The following is a 23,194-nucleotide window of genomic DNA, read 5'->3' as shown; positions in this document are numbered from 1 at the left end:
CGGCCGGGTCGCCACAAGAAGGAGCAGCGCGAGCCCCAGCGCGCCTCGCGTTGATTGGCGAAAACTTCCCGCCACTCGCCCTCTCCGTCTTCCTATTGGCTCGTGCTTCCCGCCCAGCTCCCGCGCCCTGCCCGCCGCCGCCCCTCAGCCCCCTCAGAGCCCTCAGGGCCCTCAGCCCCTCAGCGCTCTCCAGCACCGCGCTCCCTCAGCCCCCTCATCGCGGGATGGCGGCAGCCGGCGGCGTCCGCGGCTCTGGGCTGGCTTCGGCGCCGGCCAGCGCCGGTGACACCTCCCTCCTCGGCAGCGCCACAACGTGGCCCTTGAAGCGCTACGGTCGCTTCCTCCCCCCGAAGGACGGTGACGATGAGGGGCAAAACACCTCTTGGAAGGTGCCGGCGGCGCGGGGAGGGTGGCGGGGCGGTGTGGGGTAACTGGCTCTGATGTGAGGCAAACACGAATAAATGAGGCCTTTGAGGTGTCTTTTTGCAAGTCCAGAGCTAAAGCAGGAATCGGGAGAGATTTTGCCTCATGAATTACTAATGACAACACATCAGAGGTAGCACAGTTAGTGGCCCTTTTTTTTTTTTTTTTGTTCCTTCATTCAGCAGTGACCTGTGGTATTAAAATCTAGAGATCAAGGCAGAAGAATCCAGAGGGTTGTTTAAAGTAGTTAAATCTGTTTATGGAGGTATAATTAGTGAAAAAATCGTTTAATGTGCCTCCTGTCTGTGGGAGTGGAGGGCAGCTTGCATTAGTGAGATGTGAATTACACACCTGCTTCTAACAGCGACCTTTGAGACCTTTTATTTGGCACTAGAAATGGGAATTGTAGATTCTGTGCTTGCAGGGCCAGATTTTCCTTTGTCTGTCTTTTTAAAGGTGTTTGAATCAAATGAAGAATCAGGCCCTCTTGTCCTTACCATTGTGGTGTCTGGCCATTTCTTTATTTCCCAAGGACGAACAGTGCTGGTAAGTTTGTCATGTGTAAAGAACATTCCTCCATCAGTATTAACTTCGTTTCTTTTCTCAGCTTCATCTTCTCTCCCACTGAGTGGGAACTGTCAATTTCATTTTGCTCATGGTAATTCTCATGTGCTGCTTTCCCTTCACATTTCTCAGAATAATGCCAGATGCATTATTTCCTGCTGAGGATCACCATTTCTTCTGTGGTTCTAAAAATCTAGATTAAGAGGTAATGCTAAGTGTTGCTTATGTTGGAAGATATTTGGGGTTTTTTCATGATTCTTCTAAGAAAAGAGAAAAATGTTTAGAAGTAGGTAAGGCTATAATTTGTTAAATGGTCCAGCTGATTTCTTGCCAATGACCTGATGGTGTTTTGGTTTGGCAATCTGGTTTATCAAAAGGCTTCCGTATTCCATGTTGGACGATGAGATTTAACATACAACATACATCCTTGAAGACAAAATTCCAACTTTTGTCAGCTGGTTTTCCTGCACTTGCTTAAGCATAAGCAGCTACTAAACTAAAGATTTCACAATGACACTGAAAGGAAGACTCTGTCTAGGAGTGGGTTTGATGCTCGTGACATAGAAGCCCTTGCTGGAAGGTGGAATCAAGTGTGTTCCGTGCACATCACCAGTACTCAGTGGTGATAGCGAGTAGGAACTGGCTGATAAATATGTTAGAAAGGTATTACAAAACGCTGCAGTATAAAGATAACAAAGCTTGTTTAATAGAATGTATAAGAGGCTGTGTTACAGCTCTAAATATGTATAAGCTTATAAATTAGTTTTTACCGTGCCTCTTAAAGGGTCTTAAACTTCTAGAAATTTAAATATAGGGGAGAACCATGGATACCCTTGAATTTTTTGGTGCCTGTGTGTCAGGAATGTTGAATAGTTAATTCATGAGCTGACAGAGAGCTGTGACTGTGGATGGCCCTCAGCTCGTATTCCGTGAGGACAAGGTAAAAAGGGACCACGGGAAGTACTTTAGCCGTTGTGTTGAATAAGAAAAAGGAAAGAAGTATTGAAAACATAAATGGAAATGAGACTTGCTGCCATGCCTTACCAAATTCTGCTTGGAATGATTGATTCAGTGCAGGATGCTCCTGTTCCCAGCGGCTGTACCTGTTAGTGACCAGTAACTGATGTTGCTCTAGAAGTCCTTGAAATAACCGTACAAAAGCTAACAGCAACTTTTAATAACTAGCTGAAGTGCAAAAAAGGCACAACCCAGAGCTGCAGCCCTCCAAAGACTCGCCTGGCAAAGGCTGAATCTGGCAAGTAACAGGGCAGATAAAAGTGTTGCTGTCGGAAAGGATGAGGGATCAGAAAAGCTTCTAAAAACTTGGCTGAGAAAAGCACTTTCTTGCAGCTCTTGTGTTTAGTGGCTGGTGAAGCTTTCAGGCAGCTGCTTTGTGTGAAATGCCAGATGAGGAATTTCTGGGATCTGTCAGGACTGTTCCAGCTTCTAAGAGACACTGAGATACTGCGGGAGCTATCACACAGTGCAGGAGAGGTGGAACAGACATGCTTGATAGATGTGACCAAAATATAGTACTGAGAGTTCAAAAGAAAAAAAAAAAAAGTTGTTTTGTTTTTTTAAAAACGTTTATTTTGGCAATGCTTCTATGCCAGCCTTAAAGCTGACACACTAACATTTAGAGAGAAGTTGTTAAAAGTTTCACAAAGTTGGTTTTACAGCCTGTTGACTGCTTTGGGTGCACCTCTTTGAGCAGGTGTATTTGGGCTGGTGGTGCAGGTGCCTTCTGTGCATGCAGGACTGAACTGGTGGGAGAGGCACTGGTGTGAACTGGGACCAGCTGCAGCCCTCCCACTTGTCCTCTTAAACACACCTGAGTGGCTGAAAACCCCACCAAATACCCAATCTGCTCGTTTTCATAGAATCCCAGAACGCTTTGGGTGGGAAGGGACCTTAAAGCTCGTCCAGTGCCACCCCCGGGCACCGTCAGGGACACCTTCTGCTGTCCCAGGTGCTCAGAGCTCCATCCAGCCTGTTCTCAAGCACTTCTGGGGATGGGGCATTTTGCAAACTCATTCCTGAGATGCCATGTAACAACAAACCAACTTGCAGTGCTGCTCAGGCTGTGTTTTTGCTGCAGAAATCATCAGAAATGGTTAATCTCAGTGGTTCTATCTCCCTCCAGTCCCCAGCTGTCAGCGCTGTCGCAAACCTGTCACAATATTTAACCAGGCTTTGCACGACTAAGTACAGACCGTGCTTGGAGCCTGTCACACACCAAATCCACTCACTGGGGGTCCATTATCTTGGACATTCTGTCAGAGGGGATAATGCACAACTTCTGCTCCAGGGGGAATGGATCAACTTTGATGGAATGCTGCAACTGTTGGCATGATTTTACTTGTGCTCCCATTTCCTCTTGCTGGCCTGTGTCCTTTGGATTGCCAAGGTGTCCTCCCACACCTGTGTGCTGCCTTACTTGCATTGAAATTCCCTCTGATGTACTCACAGAACTGTTTTGTGCTGTGTTGGAACTGCATCCTTTAAACTGTTGATGTCTTGTCTTTTGATCTGTCTCCTAATCCCTGCTTTTCAGCCGTTTTGATGTGCTCCAGGCTCCTGGGTTTGAGGGAACTGGATAACAATTACTGTAGCTTTGTACCTCTGCACAGGAACAGGGTGAGGCCCCAGATCTGTGTCACAGGGACACATTTCCTTCTCAACGTGCAGAACTTGTATTTTTGTAAAATTTTCATTGATGAATAATAAAAGGATTTTTTTTGTGTGTGTTGCTCACCTATGAACAACTTTTACACAAAACTGAAAGAGTTGTGAAGAAAAGGAAATTTCTGTTTTGCTGATGGCTGGATTAATATCCATAGTAGGAACAATATTCAAGTGTTTCTGATTGCTATCAAAATATTCTCTATGATGGGTGTACTTACGTATTCTCTTAGTCCTTTTAATTTTTTTTAAGCAGGAAAGTTAAGAAACCTTTTCCTTAGAGTCCACTGGCTCTTTTATGATCCGTTTCTAAGAACAATATTTATAAAATAGCAATAAAATATTCACATATCCTAACAACTGGCTTTTTTAAATACAGAAACAACTGTTTTCCTTTCAAAATACCATCTATTCCTTGTGTAATGGAATGAAGAGGAGGGTAAATGGAACTTCAGAGCACGGAACATAAAAATCCCTGATGCGTAATGCAAATTAAAGGGTGTTTGGATTTGTTTTGTTTTATTTCTTTTTAAGCCAAATTCTTCATTTGGAATTGAATTACATAATGTATTTTTAGGGCCTGTTTTTGCTGCAGTGTTGCCTAACAGACTGCATATTTGATGGTAGAAAAACCTCATTCTTGTATACCATAGTCAGTGGAATTTTACAGGAATATCTCAACAGCATCTCTGATAATTTCTGGCCATACTCAAGATACATCATGTTCCATTTACCACCACTCTTACTTCCTTTCCCCTCTGTATCACCACATGGAAATTATATTTTGGTGTTTTATTCAGTGCAATTATTTCTGGTTTTAGAATTCATAACATCCTACAAATGAAACAAATTGAAATTGTGACGAGGACTTACTTAATAGGATAAAATTAATCCAGAGTAATTGATTTGTGACCCGATCTTTCCAAGTGCAGACTAAATGTCCTTAGTGCCCTCCTGGTCCCCTCATGGCTTCTAATAAGCTACCAGTGCTTAGGGTACAGTAGATTCTAACTCATTAATTAGGCAGGCATTCAGCAGGCATTCTCATGTTCCTGATGCTCTCTTTGCAGTGCCTGAAACTCAGGCACCAAATTTTGGAGATGAGATTCACAGCAGTGCCTTGGGCAGAGATGGTCCCTGTGCAATAAACGAGGGCTCCTGACAGAAACCTGGGGAGTGAGCAGGTTGCTAATGCTGCTTTGTGGTAGAGCACTGCAAAGCTACAGAAGGTTGTTCTTTTATTAAAGTTATGTTGTCTTATTTATTACCACAATCGTAGTTCAGAAATCTCAATTTCAGTCTGTCTATTTCAACATGTGCTGTTGATGTGATTGTTTTGGACAAGCTGAGTATCCTTCTGCAGCAGCTTTCCCATTTGTGGTTCATGTCAAGGGCTTCTGCTCTTTCCTTTTCTCTTGCCCCAGTTCTCCTAAACCAGGCTCTTAGAATATTTCTTTTAAGATTAGTGATGTCTGTAAATGAAGTGTATTTACCTAGAGTTTAATGTGTGCTGTCGATCTGGGGAAGTACATATTTTATACTGGAAATGAAAGAATACATTATTGGGATGCCCTGAAGAGCTTTAGCCAGCTCATCCTTGAGCACCCAGTGCCCCTCTCTGTGGCCCTGGACAAGTGTCACTGTTCTGTAGTTCAGGAAAAAACCCCAAAACAATTCAGGTTGTCACTCTGAAGTACCGAGGTTTGTCCTAGGTGGGGGCTTACCTTTGCTGTCAGTGGGCTGTGGGCTGTGCCCGTCTAAAAACTTGCTCCTGCCCCAGGGTTTGCACTTTGGCCAAAGCCATTCTTTGGTTGCTGAGTCCCCCCAGGGGCGGCTCTGTGTGTCCTGTATTTCCTCCTCCTCCAGCTTCCCTGCCTGTGGACACACAGAGCACTCTGGTTAATGAGTTCAGCCCTCGTGTGTTCTCTGCCACGATCAAACAGGCTTAAGAGCAAGATTGGAGGGTCTAAGAGATTGAGGGTAAAAAAAGGATAATGCGGAGATTAACATCCTTTTATTCCTTACTCCTGTCTGCCTGCCTTGATTGTTAGGGTTGGATGTGTTTGCAGGGACAACTTTGTGCTTCCCTCACTCTACAGGTTGTCTTGTTTGGGGTTTTTTTGGGTTTTTTTTTTGATTCATGTTGACTCTTCTGATCTTGACTCAGTTTTCAAGACAGCTCATATGGCAGAAATCAAACCTGATGGTTCTGGCCTTACTTAGATATTGGAAATAGATACAAAAATTTCAACTTCCAGGTGTGTTACAAGGTAGTAATGAAGACTGGAGTGAAATTATGTTAGAAGTTTAATTTTCACAACTTCATTGCACAGTCATTAATGAAGAATCTTTACTTCTTAAATAGAAAACTGCTTATTCTAGGAAAAAAGTGTAAAACAGCAACTCACATTCTCTTTGGGGAAGGCAAGGAGTTAAAAATGGCTATTGTTCAGATATATGCAAGCATTTGATTTAGAATCTATGTCATGTTTCAAGCATGTGCAGGTTTTTTTATTATAATAACCTATTAATAACAAAATCCTTATTAAAGTGATCCCCATTGATCACCACTTACCTGTAAACACCTTCTCCGATTTTGGTTGTTTTCTTACAGCATCTGAGTTTTGCCTGTTCTTTAATGCCCTGTGTAATTCTTGAACATAATTCACAGGCTTTTTCTGCCTGCCTGCTCACACGTCTTTATTTTTGCTGTCTCCTGAGGGAATGGCTAATAACAGTCCTTGCAACTCCAGTATCTTGGTTCTGTTCTGTGGGGACACCTGGAAATAACATCACCATTGCTCTGGTGCCAAATTAGGTACTTCCATGAATAAGCAAGGTGTTATGCAGTATAAATTGTAATAATACCCACAATATCACAGGTCAAAAATGTGGATATTTGAGCTTAACGTAGGACACTTTAAACCTAGGTAGTGAATAATTGCTCTGTGCCCAGTGTGGTGAGCAGCCCAGGGCGTGGAGCTCTGGACAGGGTGACACAGGTGGGCAGTGCCCTGTCTGCCTGGGAAGAGTGGCAGGTTATGTAACCCATCCCTGGAGGTTTGGTGGGCATTGCAGCAGCTGGCAGGGTGCTCAGGGCAGCACAGCATCCCGCCCTTCCCACAGAGGCGCTTCCCAAATCCCTCCTTCGGCCCTGGCCAGGCTCCGTGAGCGAGGTTTGCTCCCCGCTTGTGTAGTGGTACCTTACCTTGGGAAAGGAGAGGGCTAAGGAACTGTCTCAGGTGCCTCCCTGGAAACCTGGGAAGTAGATTGCTCTGTTTTCCAGGGAACTGTGTTCCGTGGTGCTGCCCAGCCTGGGTCACAGTGCTGCAAGCAGGATGTTGTCCTAGGCCCGTAGCTTCTCTCTTCTGCCAGCCAGCCGTGCACCCTGGCAGCTGTGCACTATTAATTCATACAGTAAAACTCCTTTCCTCTCAAGCTGACCTCATGCTTCCTTGCAAATACACGTTCCCAGGCTGTGGGATACCCAGCTGAGTCCTTAATCCATAACCTGATACAATGCATACCTTCCTTCGAACTGCGAACTTGGAGAACAAGCTGGTGTATTTGCATTTCATGGGCCTGTTAGAAGAGGCAGCCCAAACTGGAGAATGTGCTTCTCTGTAGCATTCTGGGGTTTAGTTTGTGTTTTTTAATACTGGTTGTAATTTAAGGGTAGACTAGGTCATGTTTGTGACCAAAATTAAAGCTTTTCCTCTTAAGCTATTGTTTACACATAGTTTTGTTTGAAAACATCTGGGTCGAGCATGAGTGAATCCAAACTAACTGATGCAAGCCAGCATAGCTGAGCTGCTACACAAATAGCATTTCTTAGATACAGAGTAATTTTCAGTTCAGATAGGGTTGCAGTCTAACAAAAAAATAGATAATCTATTCCTGTGTTGTTTAGCACCACAGGGTTTCTAGATGATACAATAAAAAAATATTCATAAATCACACACAATACCTTCCACCACAGCTCCCAGCCCTCATTACACAGCAGGTTTCTGAATGCTGAAATGTGAAGTCAGAACAAAAGTATTTCCCAGTCAGTGCTGGACTCGATGGCTGTGAGGCTGGATCAGCATTTCTGGCTCCTGCCTCATGGCAGCTGTGGTCACATCTTGCCTGCTTCCAAAACATTTGGGAAACATCTTGCTTTGTTTTCTCCTTCAGCTTAATTCCACTCAGTCCTCCCTCTGAGAAGCTTAGATTTTGGTCACAGATGTAGGAAACAGTCTTCCTTTACTCCACTTCTGTTACAAGTATGTACAACAGGAGTATGTGCCTAACTGAACACTGATGACCAAACTTTCAGGAAAGTGCTGCCATTTCTCTCTTCACATGGTGAACATTTGGGCTCTTGTGTCCGTGCCCCGTTCCAGGCTGCATTGTGGGGATGTTCTGGTTAATCTTGCACTGCCGTCTGGCTTTGCCCCTGCCCAGCTCACTGAAGCAGCTCTGGATGCTGCCGGCGCAAGGGAACAGGGACCAGCTGCTCTGTTCCCTACTCTGGCAGCGTGGTGGCAGCACCAATCCAGAGGGAGCGCTGCTTTTTTCTGTGTCACTGCCCACGTCCAGAGCACGTCGAGAGTCAATCCATCACCTCTGGAAAGGCACATGGACTGTAATCTCAATATATTGCCTTGCACTTCCCAGGCTCTGCCCCATGCCCTCCGCCTGGGTGTTGGCAGAGATACTCATGGCTTCAAGTGTGGCTCAGGGGACACATTTATTGTCCTCTTCTTTCTTATTGCTCTGAATTCATTCACCTGACTTCATGTGCCCTGCTCCAGCTCTGGAGTGCCCCAGGCCAGGCTGGACGGGGCTTGGAGCACTCTGGGATAGTGGAAGGTTTCCCTGCCCGTGGCAGGGGGTGGAATGGGGTGACCTCCAAGGTCCCATCCACCCCAAACCAGGCTGTGATTCTGTGAATATGGGGACAAGGATTTTTAAAATGAAGTGGTTAAACTTAAATTTCAGTTAAGTCAGATTTGGGGGTTGGGGTTGGATAATCAGGAGTACATAAATAAAAATTCCAAATGCTGTTTTTCCCCACTTGTTTTACCTCAGAAACAGGACATATAAAAGAACCTGGGAAACATCAATAAAATAAATGAGTTGGTAGGAAAGTTAAACAGTGACTGCCTTTTATGATTTCTTTCAAAACAGCTATTATTTTAAGGAGACAACATTTGTTCAACCTTCATCTCCAGTGAAAGTAAAAACACTGTAAGACCAGACTGAATATGGGAACAGCTATATTTAAATAAACAGTTGGTGTGTCTCCAAAACAGAAACTACTTGAAATGAACAGAACAAGCACAAGCCACAAGTTAAAGCGGCTTAGTGAAGGAATGGTTTAGAATTGCTTCACTGACAGCATTTTGGGGCTTGGCTCCACCTCTCCCCATCGCTCACCAGGCGAGATCTCCCTGTTGTTTTGACCTTTAGGCCTTTCCCAGCTTAGCAAGTCTTGCCTTAGGGCACTTGGAGTGTGTTCGGTGCAGACAGACACTGCAAGGGACTGGCCCCTCTTTCCTGCTGTCAGCACCTGCTTTAACAGTGCACAGGGAAATTCTTTTCTCCCTCTGACTCCAGATCTTTAGGGAATGGTACTTCCCTGCTGGCCGACATTCTGGAGTCTGTCATAGCAGATGTCTGGGATCTGGTCTGCCTTTGGTCCAACTCTTCACAGCTTTTGAGAGATTCCTCTGTAAAAGTGCAGTTAAAGATCTGCATGCAGTTGCTGCATGAGACTGTAAAGCCAGCACCAGCACAGTAAAGGAGTGGAGTCACTGAGGTGATCCCTGTTCCAAAATAGAATGGCAGATGGTTTTCCAGCCTGGACCCACCTAAGATGGATGGTGACCATGGCAAACACTGCTGGCCCTCCAGGATGGACAGGACTTGTGGGGTTTGACCCTTAGGACCCCTGGAAAGCAGCCTGGGCTAAAGCCTTTGGTCACTGAAAGTATTGTGAGTTTGGATAAAACAGGTTCCTGATTTCCTCCCTGCCCTAAAATTCATTAATTGTTGGGGTTTTTCCCCTGGACTTTGCTAAGTAATGGCTCAGAGTGCCTTGGGAGACACAGTCCGTTGCCCTGGAGTTGTTTTGTGATGTTTTCACCTTCCTGGGGTGTTTTTACAGGAGGCTGAGCTGTCTGTCGAGTTTGAAGAGACTGACAGTGATGCAACTGGAGTATAAAAACAGTTTTATCCAATTACCGAAGCTGCTGCTCGGTTCCCTGAGTGCCACCTGGAGCCAAGGCCTCCCCGGGCCTTGGATAAAGCGCGGCGGTGCCATTCCCCGGATTCGCCTGCCCTCTGCTGCCCTCCCGGGCAACTTCAGCACTCAGAGCTCCAACTGCAGCTGCTTTATTCTGCATTTCAGGGACTGCACAGCATGCACAAATACAAATGTAGAGAGCTATGGAAATCAGAACATACCTTGACACAGCGTTGTTACTGGAGCTACGGATTTCACCCCTAGAATGGTCAAACTTCCACAGTGGCAGCTGCTTGACAGCTACAGAAATGGCACAGCTGCAGTGACTGATCTTCATTAGGCCTTTGATTACATCACAGAACTTAAACATGTGCTCCAGGGTGTTGCTGCTTGCTGTGCCACTGGTTTGTGTCCTGCTTTATTTCAGGAAGGCTTTTCCCTGATTGATTCCCACAAGTGGCTGAAGATAGTGAGGAGAGCAGAGTGCCTGCTGCTCCGGGCACAGGCCAAGGTGAGCTGAGCTGCTTGGAGCATTCCTAATACGTAACACAAATATGGAGATGATCTCTTCAATTTGGCTAAATTTAACCATTTAGTTATAAATTATTTATGTAAATTGGATTTTTTTTTTTTTTTACTCTAAATGTAAAACAAGAATGGATTGAATAATGCTGATATCTTTTGTAACTGCTGATACCAAGTTCTCAGACTGCTCTCTGAGATTAGCTGCTAGAACAGCCAGACTGGTTTTATTTCACAATCTCTATGCTATGGCTAACAATTAAAAAGATGAAGCAAATCTCTTCCAAGCTACCTCTGAGTCAGAGTGCACTTCAGCAAACAAACTCTCTAACCAAGCAATTATTGAGCCATTTTGTGGCTCCTGGCACAGCAGCAGCAGGCTGTTAAGGTACTCGGTGCTCAAGGAAGCAACATGGACATGGGTTGCCAGTCTCCCACTCAGCTCTCCTGATGAAAAGTGGTTGGTTTGCCTTTAAATCATCAAACAGCACATTCTTGTTGCCAGTTTATATAAAAATCTTAGGTATTTTGTTCTTAGATGAACTCTGATACTCTGTAAGTGCCTTAGTGTTTTAAATTCATGAGTTATGCCTGAAACCAAAACACCTCTGCACTCTGCCTTCTATCAGCTTGTTAGAAAACCTGGAAAACCTGAAGACAGCTGGGGCAGGAATTAGTTCTGATGAACCAGCAGGTTGTTCCCTTCCCAGTTACCAGAGCCAGCCCCCAGTGCAGCATTAAGGGATTCTGCTGCTCCTCACCAGCCAGACAAAACCAACATCCTGCTCACTGTGAGGCTCGAGCAAAGCTCTGAGGGGCAGTTCAGGAAGGGAGGAATATTAACAGAGTCTGAAATTAATATGGTGCATCTCAATGTTTGCTTACTGTAAACTCACACAGCTTCAACTGGATTTAGTGGCACTGCGGTGCTTCCACCACGCAGCTGCTCTGCTTTATATCCCAACAGTGGCTGTAGCTTCTGTGCTCATCTTCATGATCAATTTCTGCTTTATCTGTACTTGTTTTTTGGAAGTCATTAATACTGCATTTACAGTGGAGCTTACTCATCACTTCAAACATGCCTTCAGTAGGGCACTGTGGACTCTTAGCCAGCAGAATGAGTTTCAAAACTATGAACAGGAGCAAGGGGAATGTTTTTAATATTTTTGCAGTAAATCATTCCCCTTCATACTGTTTTCCTTGAGCTCAGCATTGAAGAGGAGCAAATTTAATGATTCTGTGACCTCAGGGTTCTTTAATAGTTCGGGTGTGACTGCCCAGTCCTCAGTTTATGCTACAAACCTTGACATATCACAGCTCTCTTTCCACAGAGGAACAATGTTTAATTTTTGAAGTCCACTGTTTATAAATGGCAAACTAAAGTACTGAACAGCCCTTGTGAGAAACCCAAGGGAGTCCAAACAGCTCAGCCTCAAAATTCATTTGGGGATCTAAGCAAGCAACTGCTCTTTGAAAGTGTCCTAAAGAAACTCCACCTAAGTTCCCTTTCTGTCACTGAAATCAGAACTCACCTATCTGGCATCCCACAGCTCAGTGCCCGGGTCTGTGAGGCTGCCCCAGTTCCTTAATTAATGAGGGTAAATCCAACTGGGCAAATGACTGCTACACTTCACATTAGTTTGACATTTTTCCCTTTAAAAGGCACTGAGACAAGTTTTTGTGCTTACCCTGCCCTAAAAATCTTTTTATGTGATTCAAACATCTTCAAGCAGCAGGCATGTAAACACAGGGGCTGTCAGGAAGAGCTGCCTCATCGCTGGGACAGGAGCTGTAAAGTGAGAGGTGTCCTCACACTCGCGTTCCAGCAGTGGCAGCGTGGAATTATAAATGGGCACTGACAAGGGGTTTGACATTGGAACCTCAGGAAGACCTAAATAAGCCAGGCTGGGCCAAGGAGAAGTTGCTGGTTTCCTAGTACTTTTAAGTGTTTTAAATTTGAAATTTCAAGATCAAACAGAAAGTCCCATTAATTCACGCTCTGAACGCTCAATATGCACCCACCTTATGTCAGCTCAAGGTGCTTAGGCCAAGCTTATCAGACACTGCAGACTCTCCCATCCCCATTTCAGGGCAGTTTGCTGAACCTGGGGCACTTACTAAAAACATCTATTATGGTACAGCCCAAAAACCTACTCTGGGGGGGTCAGAGTTATCTGGGTTTTTTAAATGATTTTTGGTACTATTTCACTCTTTAAAGTAATGCATTTGAATTTCCTGTGCTCCTAATCAGCGTGTTGGTTTAGCTACACACAGGCACACCAGGTGGGCTGGAGTTTGATGCATCAGGAACACGACTCCTAACTGGAACTTCTTAGTTTGGCTCCAGAGTTAACTTCTGCTTACTGTAGTGTCATTTTTAGTCACAAGTAACTGTGCAGAGCTGGCACACCCTTACAGGATACTACCTACAGCAACAATAAAACTTCATTTTCCTGCCACATGTAGAAACTGAGTCCTGGCAAGGCTTGTCCACTTGGCTAAACCTTGAATTAGTGACAGGTGGCCCTGCATCACTTACCCTTTTCTTGCATATTTTTATCTGATTTTCAAATTGGCAGTCACAATCTTCTGGTTAAGCTGCTGGGAAAAACGAAAATACAGCAGGGAAAACTTGTTTCCTTGTTTTTAAATTGGTGCAGTGATCCAAGAATCTAATCTACTGCCTTCTTCCCAACTTCAACAAATAGGGATTTAATTAAATCGGAGTAGTTTGAGGGGATTCTGAGTTAATTGATTTCCCTGTGCTTCTGAGCAGAACGAGTGCCGCATGTTCCGTGTGCAGTTCGGGGGGAGCTCCATGGAGGAGATGCAGGAGCACTGCTGCAGCTGTGTCCAGAAACTCAGCGAGTACGTCCTGGTGCAAGGGGCTGAGGAACAGAGCCAGCAGCTCTGCCACGGCCTCCCACAGGACACCCAGGGCATGGACACTGAGCACGCAGTAAGTGACTGACCACACACACCCAGCACCGGTCAGCTCTGACTGGTAGAGCTGGACGGGACAAGTTTCTCACAGCTGTGAGGCCGTGTGCATGAAACAGGAGTTGGGAAATGAGTTATCCAGGGTAAAAACCGATCAGAGCCACAAAGTAACCCTGGATCCTGGCTCCCTTCTGTATTTACCTGCTCCTGGTTTGCAGTGCTAGTAACTGCTACAACTGCCTCTTCACGATTTGAGCCTAACCTGGCACATCTAAAAGCAATCTCAGGAGGAACAGAATGCTTCCCCTCTCCAGGATAAAAGTCCTGAGGTAACTGGAAAAGGCAAAGGCAGACAGTGTTTTCCAGGGCGATTATTCCTAAATCTCTGCTCTCCTGGCTATTTAGATCCATGGGAAGGAAGCAGTGTGCTCCTGTGAGCACCCATACACAGCATCCTTTGAAATTACTCCTAGGAAGTAGTTTTTAACTCCAGTTTAGCCATGAACTAACGGGCCTGTAGCTAAACTGTCATGTCTTTCCTTTTTGAAGACTGGAGCAGATGTGCATGCAGGTTCCATAAAAAGATGCCTTTTTACTGCAGAAGGTAGCTGAGCACATTCCCTTCCCGTCAGCGCTAAAAATGGAACTGCTTCCCTCCCTGCACATACCCACACTCTGCTTGGTAACAAGCCCTTATTTGCATTTGGTATTTTCTAGCCAGATGAGCCTCTCCCAGATTCCTGCACAAGCCTTGGAGAAAGAAGATCTGTAGCACAGCTAGCACAGGTAAAAAACAAACATGTCCTGTTTAGGTCCTGTAACTGAGTCTGAGAACGAGCCATCTCAGATTCCATAAGCATCTGGGAAATGCCTTCCCTGAACATCAGGATGCCATCACCCACGCCAGCAAAACACTGGGTCTGTGTAATGGTCCGGAGCCAGGGAATAGGCAGCAAAACAAGGTGTTAGGTGGTGTAATCACCCCATTTGAACAGGAACAAATGACACACGAGAGCAGAGAAATAGCCAGAGGCAACATCCAAGTGAACGGCTCTGGCCCTGGTTTGACTCTCCAGAAAGGACTTGTGCAGTTCAGAGCTGAACCCTGAAAATACCAATCAGGGAACCAAAGAGTATCTCACCTGTCCCTGCCTCTGGCAGTTTGAAGCCATTTCCCCCTGTCCTGGCACTCCAGGCCCTTTGTCCCCAGTCCCTCCCCAGCTCTCTGGGAGCCCCTTTAGGCACTGCAAGGGGCTCTGATGTTTCCCTGGACCCTTCTCAGCCCTGACCCACAGCAGAAGATCCCCATATTCCATGGACAGCTTCACTGAGCAGTTCTGGGTAAATACCTGAAGTCAGCTGTTGCTCATTTACTGGGAATTTGGGCCAGTGCAGCAGCAGATGAGCAGAAAATTCTGCTCTCTTCTGGTTTTGTGCTTTCTGTCTTTCTCACCCTTCTTTCACAGTTACTGGCTGAGCACAGAATCCCAAACTGGTTTGGATTGGAAGGGACCTTAAAGGTCACCTCATTCCAACCCGTGCCATGATGCCCAGAGTTCTCGCACCACCATGGGAAAAAGCTGGGAGGAGAGGGGCTTAAATGGGGATGAAATGGATGTTTTAACATAAAAGCCCCATCCTTTACTTCTAAGAGACATTTGGCTAAACAAAAAGCTTGGAAGTGCACCCTTGGTTATCCCTACACAATCCATGTGGCAGTATGTACACCTCATAAAGAGCGTACACTGATTACAGAACAGATACCCGCCAGGAAGCCACAGTACCCAGGAAATCAGCATTTCCAGGGTAAGTTTCCAGCTGAAATAATGGCAGGGGAGTTTGACACTGTGTAAAAGCTACACTGCAGTCAGATCTGGGCATCAGAGAAAAGCTCACGTACAGAAGGCGCAGCTGACCGCTGGCATTGCAAGAGCATCAAAGGCAGGCAGCTCCATGTTTCTCCAGCACCAAGGAGAGCTGGGGCATGGCTGGGGTGGTGTGGCCGAGGTCAGGGCCACCTTCCCACCCTTCCATTTGCAGCTGGTGCTGCGGCAGCAGCCGGAGCTGCCCCTGGCGCTCCAGCACCCGGCGTGGAGCGCCCAGGAGCTGGGGCCCTTCATCCGCCTCTGCCTCATGGACCAGCACTTCCCAGCCTTCGTGCAGGACGTGGAGAAGGAGCTGCTCAAACTCGCCGAAGAATGAGGCCCACTCAGTGCTCCTTGACACAGCTCTGGTGATTAAAGGTTGAAAATCAAGGCCTACAGCGGTTTTTGTCAGTGTTTTATTTTTAAAAACAGGTGAATCCACTTTTTATACATCATTGCACTTCAACAAATACACAGAACACGAGTTCATGCAGCTACAGTTACGCACATCATGAGAACCCTGGTAGGTCTATTTCTACAATCTTTAAATCATGAGAAATTACAGTGTCAAACTAAAGAGGAATAACTAGTTGCATAGAATATCACCATGCTGTAACACTTCATTTAAACAAAAAAAAAAAAAAAAAAAAGAAAATTATAAAAGTTTGCCTGAATTGAATGTACAAGAATATGTCGAACACATCAGTGCAAAAGGATTTGAGAATTTACATGAGTTAACAAAAAAAAAAAAAAAAAAAAAAATCACTTAAAAAGCAATCATATATATATATTTATAAACTGAAGGTTTGTTTTTGTTTCCAACTGCATCCCACCACCACCAGCAGCCCCTGGCACCACCCAGCCCCGACGCCTGACAGGACACCCCGCGCTCCGTGGTTAAAGCCCTTAAGGAAATGTCAATGTCCCTGCTGCGAGCGCCGGCCGGCATCGCTCCCTCCTTCCAGCCATACAGTAAGGAATGAATATCAGCAGCTTCGAAATGAACCACAACGACTTCTGGTTTCCCCTCCCCCAAATATAAATATATACTGTATATATCTTTAAGTTTTGCTGTACTTTACAAAAGAAGTCTCACTAGATGGCAGCGGTGCGGTTTGAGCGGTGCCGAATTTAACAGCTACAGGAAGTAAAAAACAGCGCATGCGTGAACCCGCCTGGCTACTGCTCGTGTAAAGAGAGGAAAGGAGAAAAAAAAAAAGCAACATTCACAGCACATCAAGCCCAAAAGAGTTTACACCTTCTACACGGAAGCATTATTAAAATTCATCTGGCTAGGTCATCCTTGCAGGAGAGGCTAAATAAGGCATGCGTTAGACAGTCATATTGTTGCTCACTTGGAAAGGAAAGAAAAAAAAGAAATCAGACAGAACTGGAGTTCTAGAACCAAGAGTTCCAACCCTTAAATTTAGCAGGTCATATTGCCATCAGTCTCTCAGAAACTTAAAGCTCTAAAAAAGAAACGAGAAAGAGGTGCTAGTCAATGGTGAACAGCGCGAGCCGCCGCAGCCTGCAATCCCCACGGCTCCCGACAGCCCCAGCTCCACCTTTTACGGGGAATCAGGAGGGCTCAGCAGCTTTGTCTAGTTTTTAGCAAGCAGGTCCTTAAACCACCCGCCTGTTGGAGGCAATCAATGCTTTGGTCCCCCCCCGCGCTCCCTGGGGCGCGGCAGAAGGCCGGCGCGGCCTCGGCGCAGCGGCAATGTTTGAATCCAGGGAACGCGTTTGCTGCCGCGCCCCCAGCACTCCGGGCAGGAGGGCTGGGCCTGCCCGCTCCCGGCCGGGTGCAGGCAATACTTACATGATGAGCATTTTTAATTTGTGTTTCTCTGGCGTAAGTTTTTGTCTTTGTGATTGTTTGTAGAATTGGTTTTCCTGCAGAAAGGGACGAGAGAGAAATGCACCGAAAATCAAGCCACAGGTACAGGAGAAATGGACATGATTTGTACTTCGTTAAACAGCATTGCATGCTCCCTCCCTTTAACCAGCTGAAGACTACACCATTTTAGACTTTGTATTTTAGCCCAGCATTTGTTTTCTAGCAGGATGTTGCTTTTCTTTCCTCCAGTGCTATACAAAACACACCAGAGGGTCCACCACCATCTGTAATGTCACATGCAGTATCAATCCTATGATTTATCACCTCCCACAACCCCCCAGATTAACCCAAACAGTACTTTTTTCCTTAAAACACACTTACATTGGCCCAGCTGGTTCATCATCTGCAGCAAGCATCCCGATGCACCGAGGGAGAGACAAGGGAAGGAAAGAAAAAGAGAGTCAGTGTGTGCAAGGGGCCGCAGTGCGAGCAGCAAACTCATCTATCTACAGCATCAAAGGCCATTCCAGTCGGGAGTGCAAGGATCATGGAGTTACTGCTCTGGATTCGGGTTTAATGGCAGGTATGTTGCTTCAATGGGTTTAGTTAACACTTGGAATGCTGGTCATGAAGGACTGCAACTGTAGCGGACAGATTGGTGCAACATGGTCAAGACTCATCTTGTCCCCAAGTTCCAGTGGTTCAATCTCATAAAAAATAGATGAGGAGACAAACCAACGGTTCAGTTGTAAAATCCTGCTGGATGTTTGCTTGCATTGACTTTTTTTTAATATGTATTGTAATTTTTAAGCCATTTTTCCACTGCTGATGGGTAACTCCTGGGATACACCTCAGAGGGTACATACCCCACACTCATCTTCCCCCACGGATGACACAACCTCTGCATTCCCCATTTTTTTCAAGGTTTAATTAGAAGGGACCATGTTAGGAAGAGGCTGAAGGGGAACACTCGATTCCAGCCCCAACCATGGTCCTTGGGCAGCAGCATCCAATGTCACCAGGAGGAGTCAGGGTGCTGGGACACCTCCAGACACACTTCAGCTGCAGAGGCCTGACAGCACTGTCCTGCCCGTGGCCCTGGGCAAAACTCATTTAAGAACTGGGGGGAGCAAATCTGCCAATGAGGAATGTTTCATATTAACTCTCTCATGACCAATTGGACTTTTTTTGGAATTCTCAAACACTGTGTTTTCTCCCACGCTGCAGTACAGAAAACAGAAATGCATTTACACAACAGTACAAGAATCAATCCAGGAACCTAATGCTCCCACAGATGGATTTTGGGGAGACCAATTCAAGCCCTGCTGGTTTGGGCACTTGACAGTTGCCGTTCCCACCTCGTGCTGGAGGGATTTTTCAGGGAAGTCTTTGAGAAACTCTCAGCAGGATTCCACAAGGGTGCTTAGTGCACATGAAGCAGTTATGGAAATTACAGTCTTACAGTGTAGGCATCCGCATGAGCACACGCCAGGAGTAATGTCAGGGAGAGGGGACATTACTCCACCTGGGCCTTCGAGGCAACGGAGAGGCAAAGCCACCGCTAGCACAGACAGTGACCGGAACAAAAAATACTTCAAAAATAAAGAACTAACCACAAACCAAGAGCTTTACAGCCAAAATAACAGACTAGCGACACACCGGTGTCCACAGAATTCCAGTACCAGCAACAGTAACTATCGGACACGGTACAGAGAACTGGGACTAGGAAGGACAGCCAGACATCAATGTGCTGTTGTATATACAGTGAGATATACAGAGACACATCAGGTACTCAAACACAAAGCACAGCAGAGGAATCTACAGCTTCCTTCCACAAACATCTTTGGGAATCAAGGATCCGAGAGCAGCCGAGCTCCGCGCTCTGGGCGGGACGAGCCTGCGAGGGACAGCGAGCCCTGGCCCCCCAACACCAGCGCTGCCTCTGAGACCCAGCTCGGCTCCAACAAGCACCATCGACAGCTTTGGGAGTTTGTTTGGCTGGACTTCAGCAATATCGAACTGCACCGTGGACACTCACTACAAAATAACCATTTTCCCTTCTCTGCTCAAAGATTTAAATGCCCATTTCAGATCAGCAGGTTTGTGTTTTCCAAAAAAAAAAAAAAAAGAAAAAAAAAGAAGCTTCACATTTATAACGGCTGCCATCGGTGATTCCTCACAAAGATCCCACAAAAAAGCCTACTGGAATACTTTAACTAGATGGTGGATCCCCACCACTCCTCCCTGTCCCACCTCTAACCTAAAACAGAGATAAAAAGACCAAGGGAAATTCCCGGCCAGCCGTTAAGTGCTGGAAAAGCATCCCCAGTACAGTACAGACACAGACCGAACCCTCAGCGAAACCAGGGGCAACAGAACAACAGAAAAACCAGTACAAAATCAGACTAAAGAAAAGGTTCAAAACAGCAAACTGAAATCCAAATTAGTTGTGAACGTGAATGAGGAAGTTTTCAAGAGTGTTAACGTTATGACTTGTGCGTTGTATAGACTGAAGCGGAGGTTAAACAAACTCCAAAGCATGCAGAGCTCTCACTTACCACCATTTTTTAAGGGTATGATGCAATTGAAGGGGGGAAAAAAAAAAAAGAAGTCATAGTAACCGACAAGATCAATATAACCCAAAGTTTTATGCCACAGCCCTGCTCTGGAACAGTCAGTAACACCTACGGCACAGGAACGTCCTCCCAGCGCTCCCCACACGCTGCCGGGAGCGGCCACTGACCACACCGAGCCCCTCCTCCTGCAGGGTCTCTGCTGGCACTGGGCATCTGCAGGCTCCAAAACCCCCCTGGTTACAGAACACAGGAATAACCACCACAGCCAAGCCTTTCCTGTGGGGATGGAATGACCTGCTCCATGGGCTCCCAAAAGCACACATTTCTGAACCAAAGGGGGAGAAGTGCTGCTTGTCTTTTAACACATGTAATCGATCCCTGCAGGCAAAAATATCTGGGAATTAAAATTGGAAGATGATGACAACTAGATCTCCCTTAGCTCCTCCACTTGTGGAGAATGTGTTTTGTGCCCCCCCCCCCCCACTTTCAGCCTTAATTTACAAGGCATTTTAGATGTCACTCAGTTTCTTTCACCGCCTTTGGAAAGCTACAGGGTTTATTTTTAATATCAAATTAATCCTGGGAAGAATCTTGTGACTGGTGGAAGTTAAAAATGAAACACTAGCGGGTTCTTCCAGCACTAAGATTCCAATTTTTGCTTCTGAAGGGATTCTACATCTCGGCTCATGCTTTAAAACCTGCAAAGAATCGGTCCCAGACTGGTTTGGGTTGGAAGGGACCTTAAAGCCCATCCAGTGCCACCCCTGCCATGGGCAGGGACATCTTCCACTGTCCCAGGCTGCTCCAAGCCCCATCCAGCCTGGCCTGGGGCAGCTCAAATGCTCTGAAGGAGCAGCCAGAGCCTGTGGCAGCTCGGGGTCCTGTGTCATGATCCATTCCCACTGGGATCCAGCAATGCTGCTGGGAACAGCTGGTGGCTATGGCCTCACTATGTACCTGCCTCACAATCTGCTCACCCTGACGAATTCGAAGTGTGGGAGAGAAAGATGTGCATAAAAGGGAAAAAACCCCCACCAAGATCACTTGTTACAAAAGGCAAGCGGTTGCAGTTAAAACAGTTTGTTTCTTTCAATTACTTACAGTAATAGCAGGAACAGGGAAAGTCAAGAAAAAAGCAAAAGAGGGTTAGAAAGAATGTGGGGATTTGGATGGAGCTTCTGCAGAGCCAGGAGAAGAAACACATTTAAGGGAAGTCTTTGGATTAGGCTGAGGAATGAGAGGGGAAGAATGAAAAGCAACACGTTATAACCCAGTCACCTCACGGCTTCGGACTCGAGATCGTCGCTATGGATTCACAAGTAAAAACCGCTCCCATTCCTACGGGGAATGGAGCCAAGGGGTTTTTACTTTCTACTTACCCCAGAAAACACCCTTTACACCAGGGGCTGTGCTGATTTTAGACTCTTTGATCCAACAACAGCAGAAACCCCACTCCCTTTAGGAACCTGTGCTACGCTACACTCGGGTGGTGCTGGCTGATCACTCCCTTTATGGACACCAAGCAGCTCGAGCTCTACCACAGAGGAACAAAGCCATTCCCTTCTCTCCCTGTCCAGGGGAGCACCCCGGCATTCCCTGCTGGACCCGCCCCCCGCCGGGCATGCAGCCACGTGCCAGGGCATGCCACGCTCATGCAGCTCTCGTCCCCAAAGCCATGGAAGCTGCACGTGGCCAGCCCCCTCTGGATCTGCCAGCCCCTGGCCACTCCCTGGGAATGGGAGGCAAGCTGGATGCTGCCTTACCAGGCGTAAAGCAAGTCAGAACTCACATTCTGAAGGGATGCAGGAATTCCAGCGCCATCTGCCCTCCCTTCCTCCTTCCAGCACGGGATTTGGATGTGCTGGAGAACCCCTCATCCACAAGCACCGCAGCAAACCCTGTGCCAGGCACCCCCTGATGCCACTGTTTTGGTGGAAACAGGGATTTCACAGGTGCAACGTTCCTCTTCCTGCTCTCCAGCAGCAGGGAAAAGAATCAACTCCCAAATCAGAGTTCTGAGAAGGAGGAAACATCAGCGAAGGAGCTCCTGAGCAGCCCTGGCCCGAGGCACACCAAGCAGCTCACTGGACACACAAAGCGAGGTCCATGCACAACCCAGCCCTGCAGTCAGGAAATGCCAAAGTTAAAGGAGTGTCCCTGCTCTTCCAGCATGGGCAGCGCTTCCAACAGAGGGAACAGCTTCACACTGGGAAGTGTTTCGGAGCACAGAACTGCTCCAAGTGTACCCAGGAGTCCATCACCCTCCCCAGCCTCCCAGGGATGGAGCCATGGGCACGCTGAGCCAGGGCGTTTGAAGCCTGCAGAACACGGAGATCAGAGGGAAAGGGAATTTGTTCAATTGTTTCTTTGGGCTGGCCAGGCAGAGTTCCCAAGCACCGGGGAAAAACATCCCAGACACCTGAGCATCGTCTCACCCAGAGAATGTTTCTGTCCCACCAGCTGCATCCCCCAGGACTAACTGGGCACTTGAGCTCAGCACCAGACTGGTCTCACCCCAGGGGCTGACCCAGCACACCCCAAACACATTTGTGTAGGTGCACCTGAACCAGCCCTCAAGTACCACCTGAGCACAGCACGAGGTGAGAGCTCTGTGTGGGCACCTGCAGCTCCCAGCAGGACCCAAAACCAGAAGCTCATCCTGCACTGCCCCAGTCGGGGGCCAGGGTGTGCTCAGGCAGCTCATTAACAGCTCCTCCTGCTCCAAAAGCCTTTGATTTTCCTGAGCACAGGAAGTGGCCACGATTAGCAGCACTGGTTTTCTCCAAATTTTAACACCAGTCCTTGAAAGTGGCCTGAATAAGCCACGTTTGCATTTATCCGTGCACTCCTCTCAGCAGGCCAGACATTGGCCAGGACATCAGAGGATTCCTGAGGGAGGGTGGCAGACACCCTGGAGTGGATGTGTGACACCCTGAGGTGCTGCAGAGGGGGGACACCACACGTCCAACACCTGCAGCCCAACCCTCGGGACTGGGATCTTTACAGGGATCTGCAGCCAGCGCCATCCCGCAGCAGGAGGGCGTGCTGAGCCAAAGGGTAACGATCCCTGGGCACACATCCACAGGGGCCATCCCTCCTCAAACCTTCCATTGCGGGACCTGGGCTGACACACATCACAGAAACCTGGCACTCAGGAAGGGCATTCCAGAGTTACTCCGCCCTGCGAGGACGGGGTGATGGTGGGGATGATGAAGCAGTCTCAGTGTCTAAATGTGGAGAGGTCCAAAGAGAACATTCCCATCCCAGGAGGAAGGGCAGGAACAGCTCAGTGGTTGCTGTAGCACCATCTCATGTGGAGCTCTGCCACGAGCACGATCCCTAAAGCTGAGCACGTCCCACCGACACCAGGATTGGAAAAGCCAGCGGAGAGATCCCGGCTGGTGCCAGATGCTGTGGATAACGAGTGCTGTGGTGTTTGGCCTCAGCCTGCCAGCTCAGCCACAGCTCCCTGATGTTCCTGCCCCGCTCACTGCGGCAGCAGAGGCGGAGGTGTGATTTTGGAAGCAGGGAGCTGCAATTCCAAACGCTGAGCACG

General features: G+C 47.0%; 2 protein-coding genes across 3 annotated transcripts in view; one reads left to right on the top strand and one right to left on the bottom strand.

Moving 5' to 3' along the window:
* Positions 1–201: 201 nt before the first annotated feature.
* Positions 202–15,888, top strand: REC114 (REC114 meiotic recombination protein). Of its 2 annotated transcripts, XM_069026367.1 has the most exons (6): positions 202–389; positions 880–969; positions 10,326–10,409; positions 13,197–13,379; positions 14,078–14,146; positions 15,401–15,888. In XM_069026367.1, the coding sequence occupies exons 1-6, from the start codon at positions 225–227 to the stop codon at positions 15,560–15,562; spliced, it is 753 nt and encodes a 250-aa protein (XP_068882468.1). In that variant the 5' UTR covers positions 202–224; the 3' UTR covers positions 15,563–15,888. The 2 variants fall into 2 exon arrangements, with proteins under 2 accessions (XP_068882468.1, XP_068882469.1); XM_069026368.1 differs by lacking the exon at positions 10,326–10,409.
* NPTN (neuroplastin) overlaps positions 15,624–23,194 on the bottom strand; it is a 23,889-nt gene continuing 16,318 nt past the window's right edge. The window contains exons 6-7 of the mRNA XM_069026369.1: positions 17,444–17,465; positions 15,624–17,118 (exon numbers count right to left, since the gene is read on the bottom strand). Coding sequence (XP_068882470.1) covers positions 17,058–17,118; positions 17,444–17,465 — 83 coding nt within the window. The 3' untranslated portion in view covers positions 15,624–17,057. The remainder of the gene's footprint in view (positions 17,119–17,443; positions 17,466–23,194) is intronic.

The sequence above is a fragment of the Aphelocoma coerulescens genome, chromosome 10 (assembly GCF_041296385.1).
Source record: "Aphelocoma coerulescens isolate FSJ_1873_10779 chromosome 10, UR_Acoe_1.0, whole genome shotgun sequence".
Taxonomy (NCBI): domain Eukaryota; kingdom Metazoa; phylum Chordata; class Aves; order Passeriformes; family Corvidae; genus Aphelocoma; species Aphelocoma coerulescens.
Note: the sequence above shows the minus strand (reverse complement) of the source record. Positions and strands in the feature narration are given on the sequence as shown.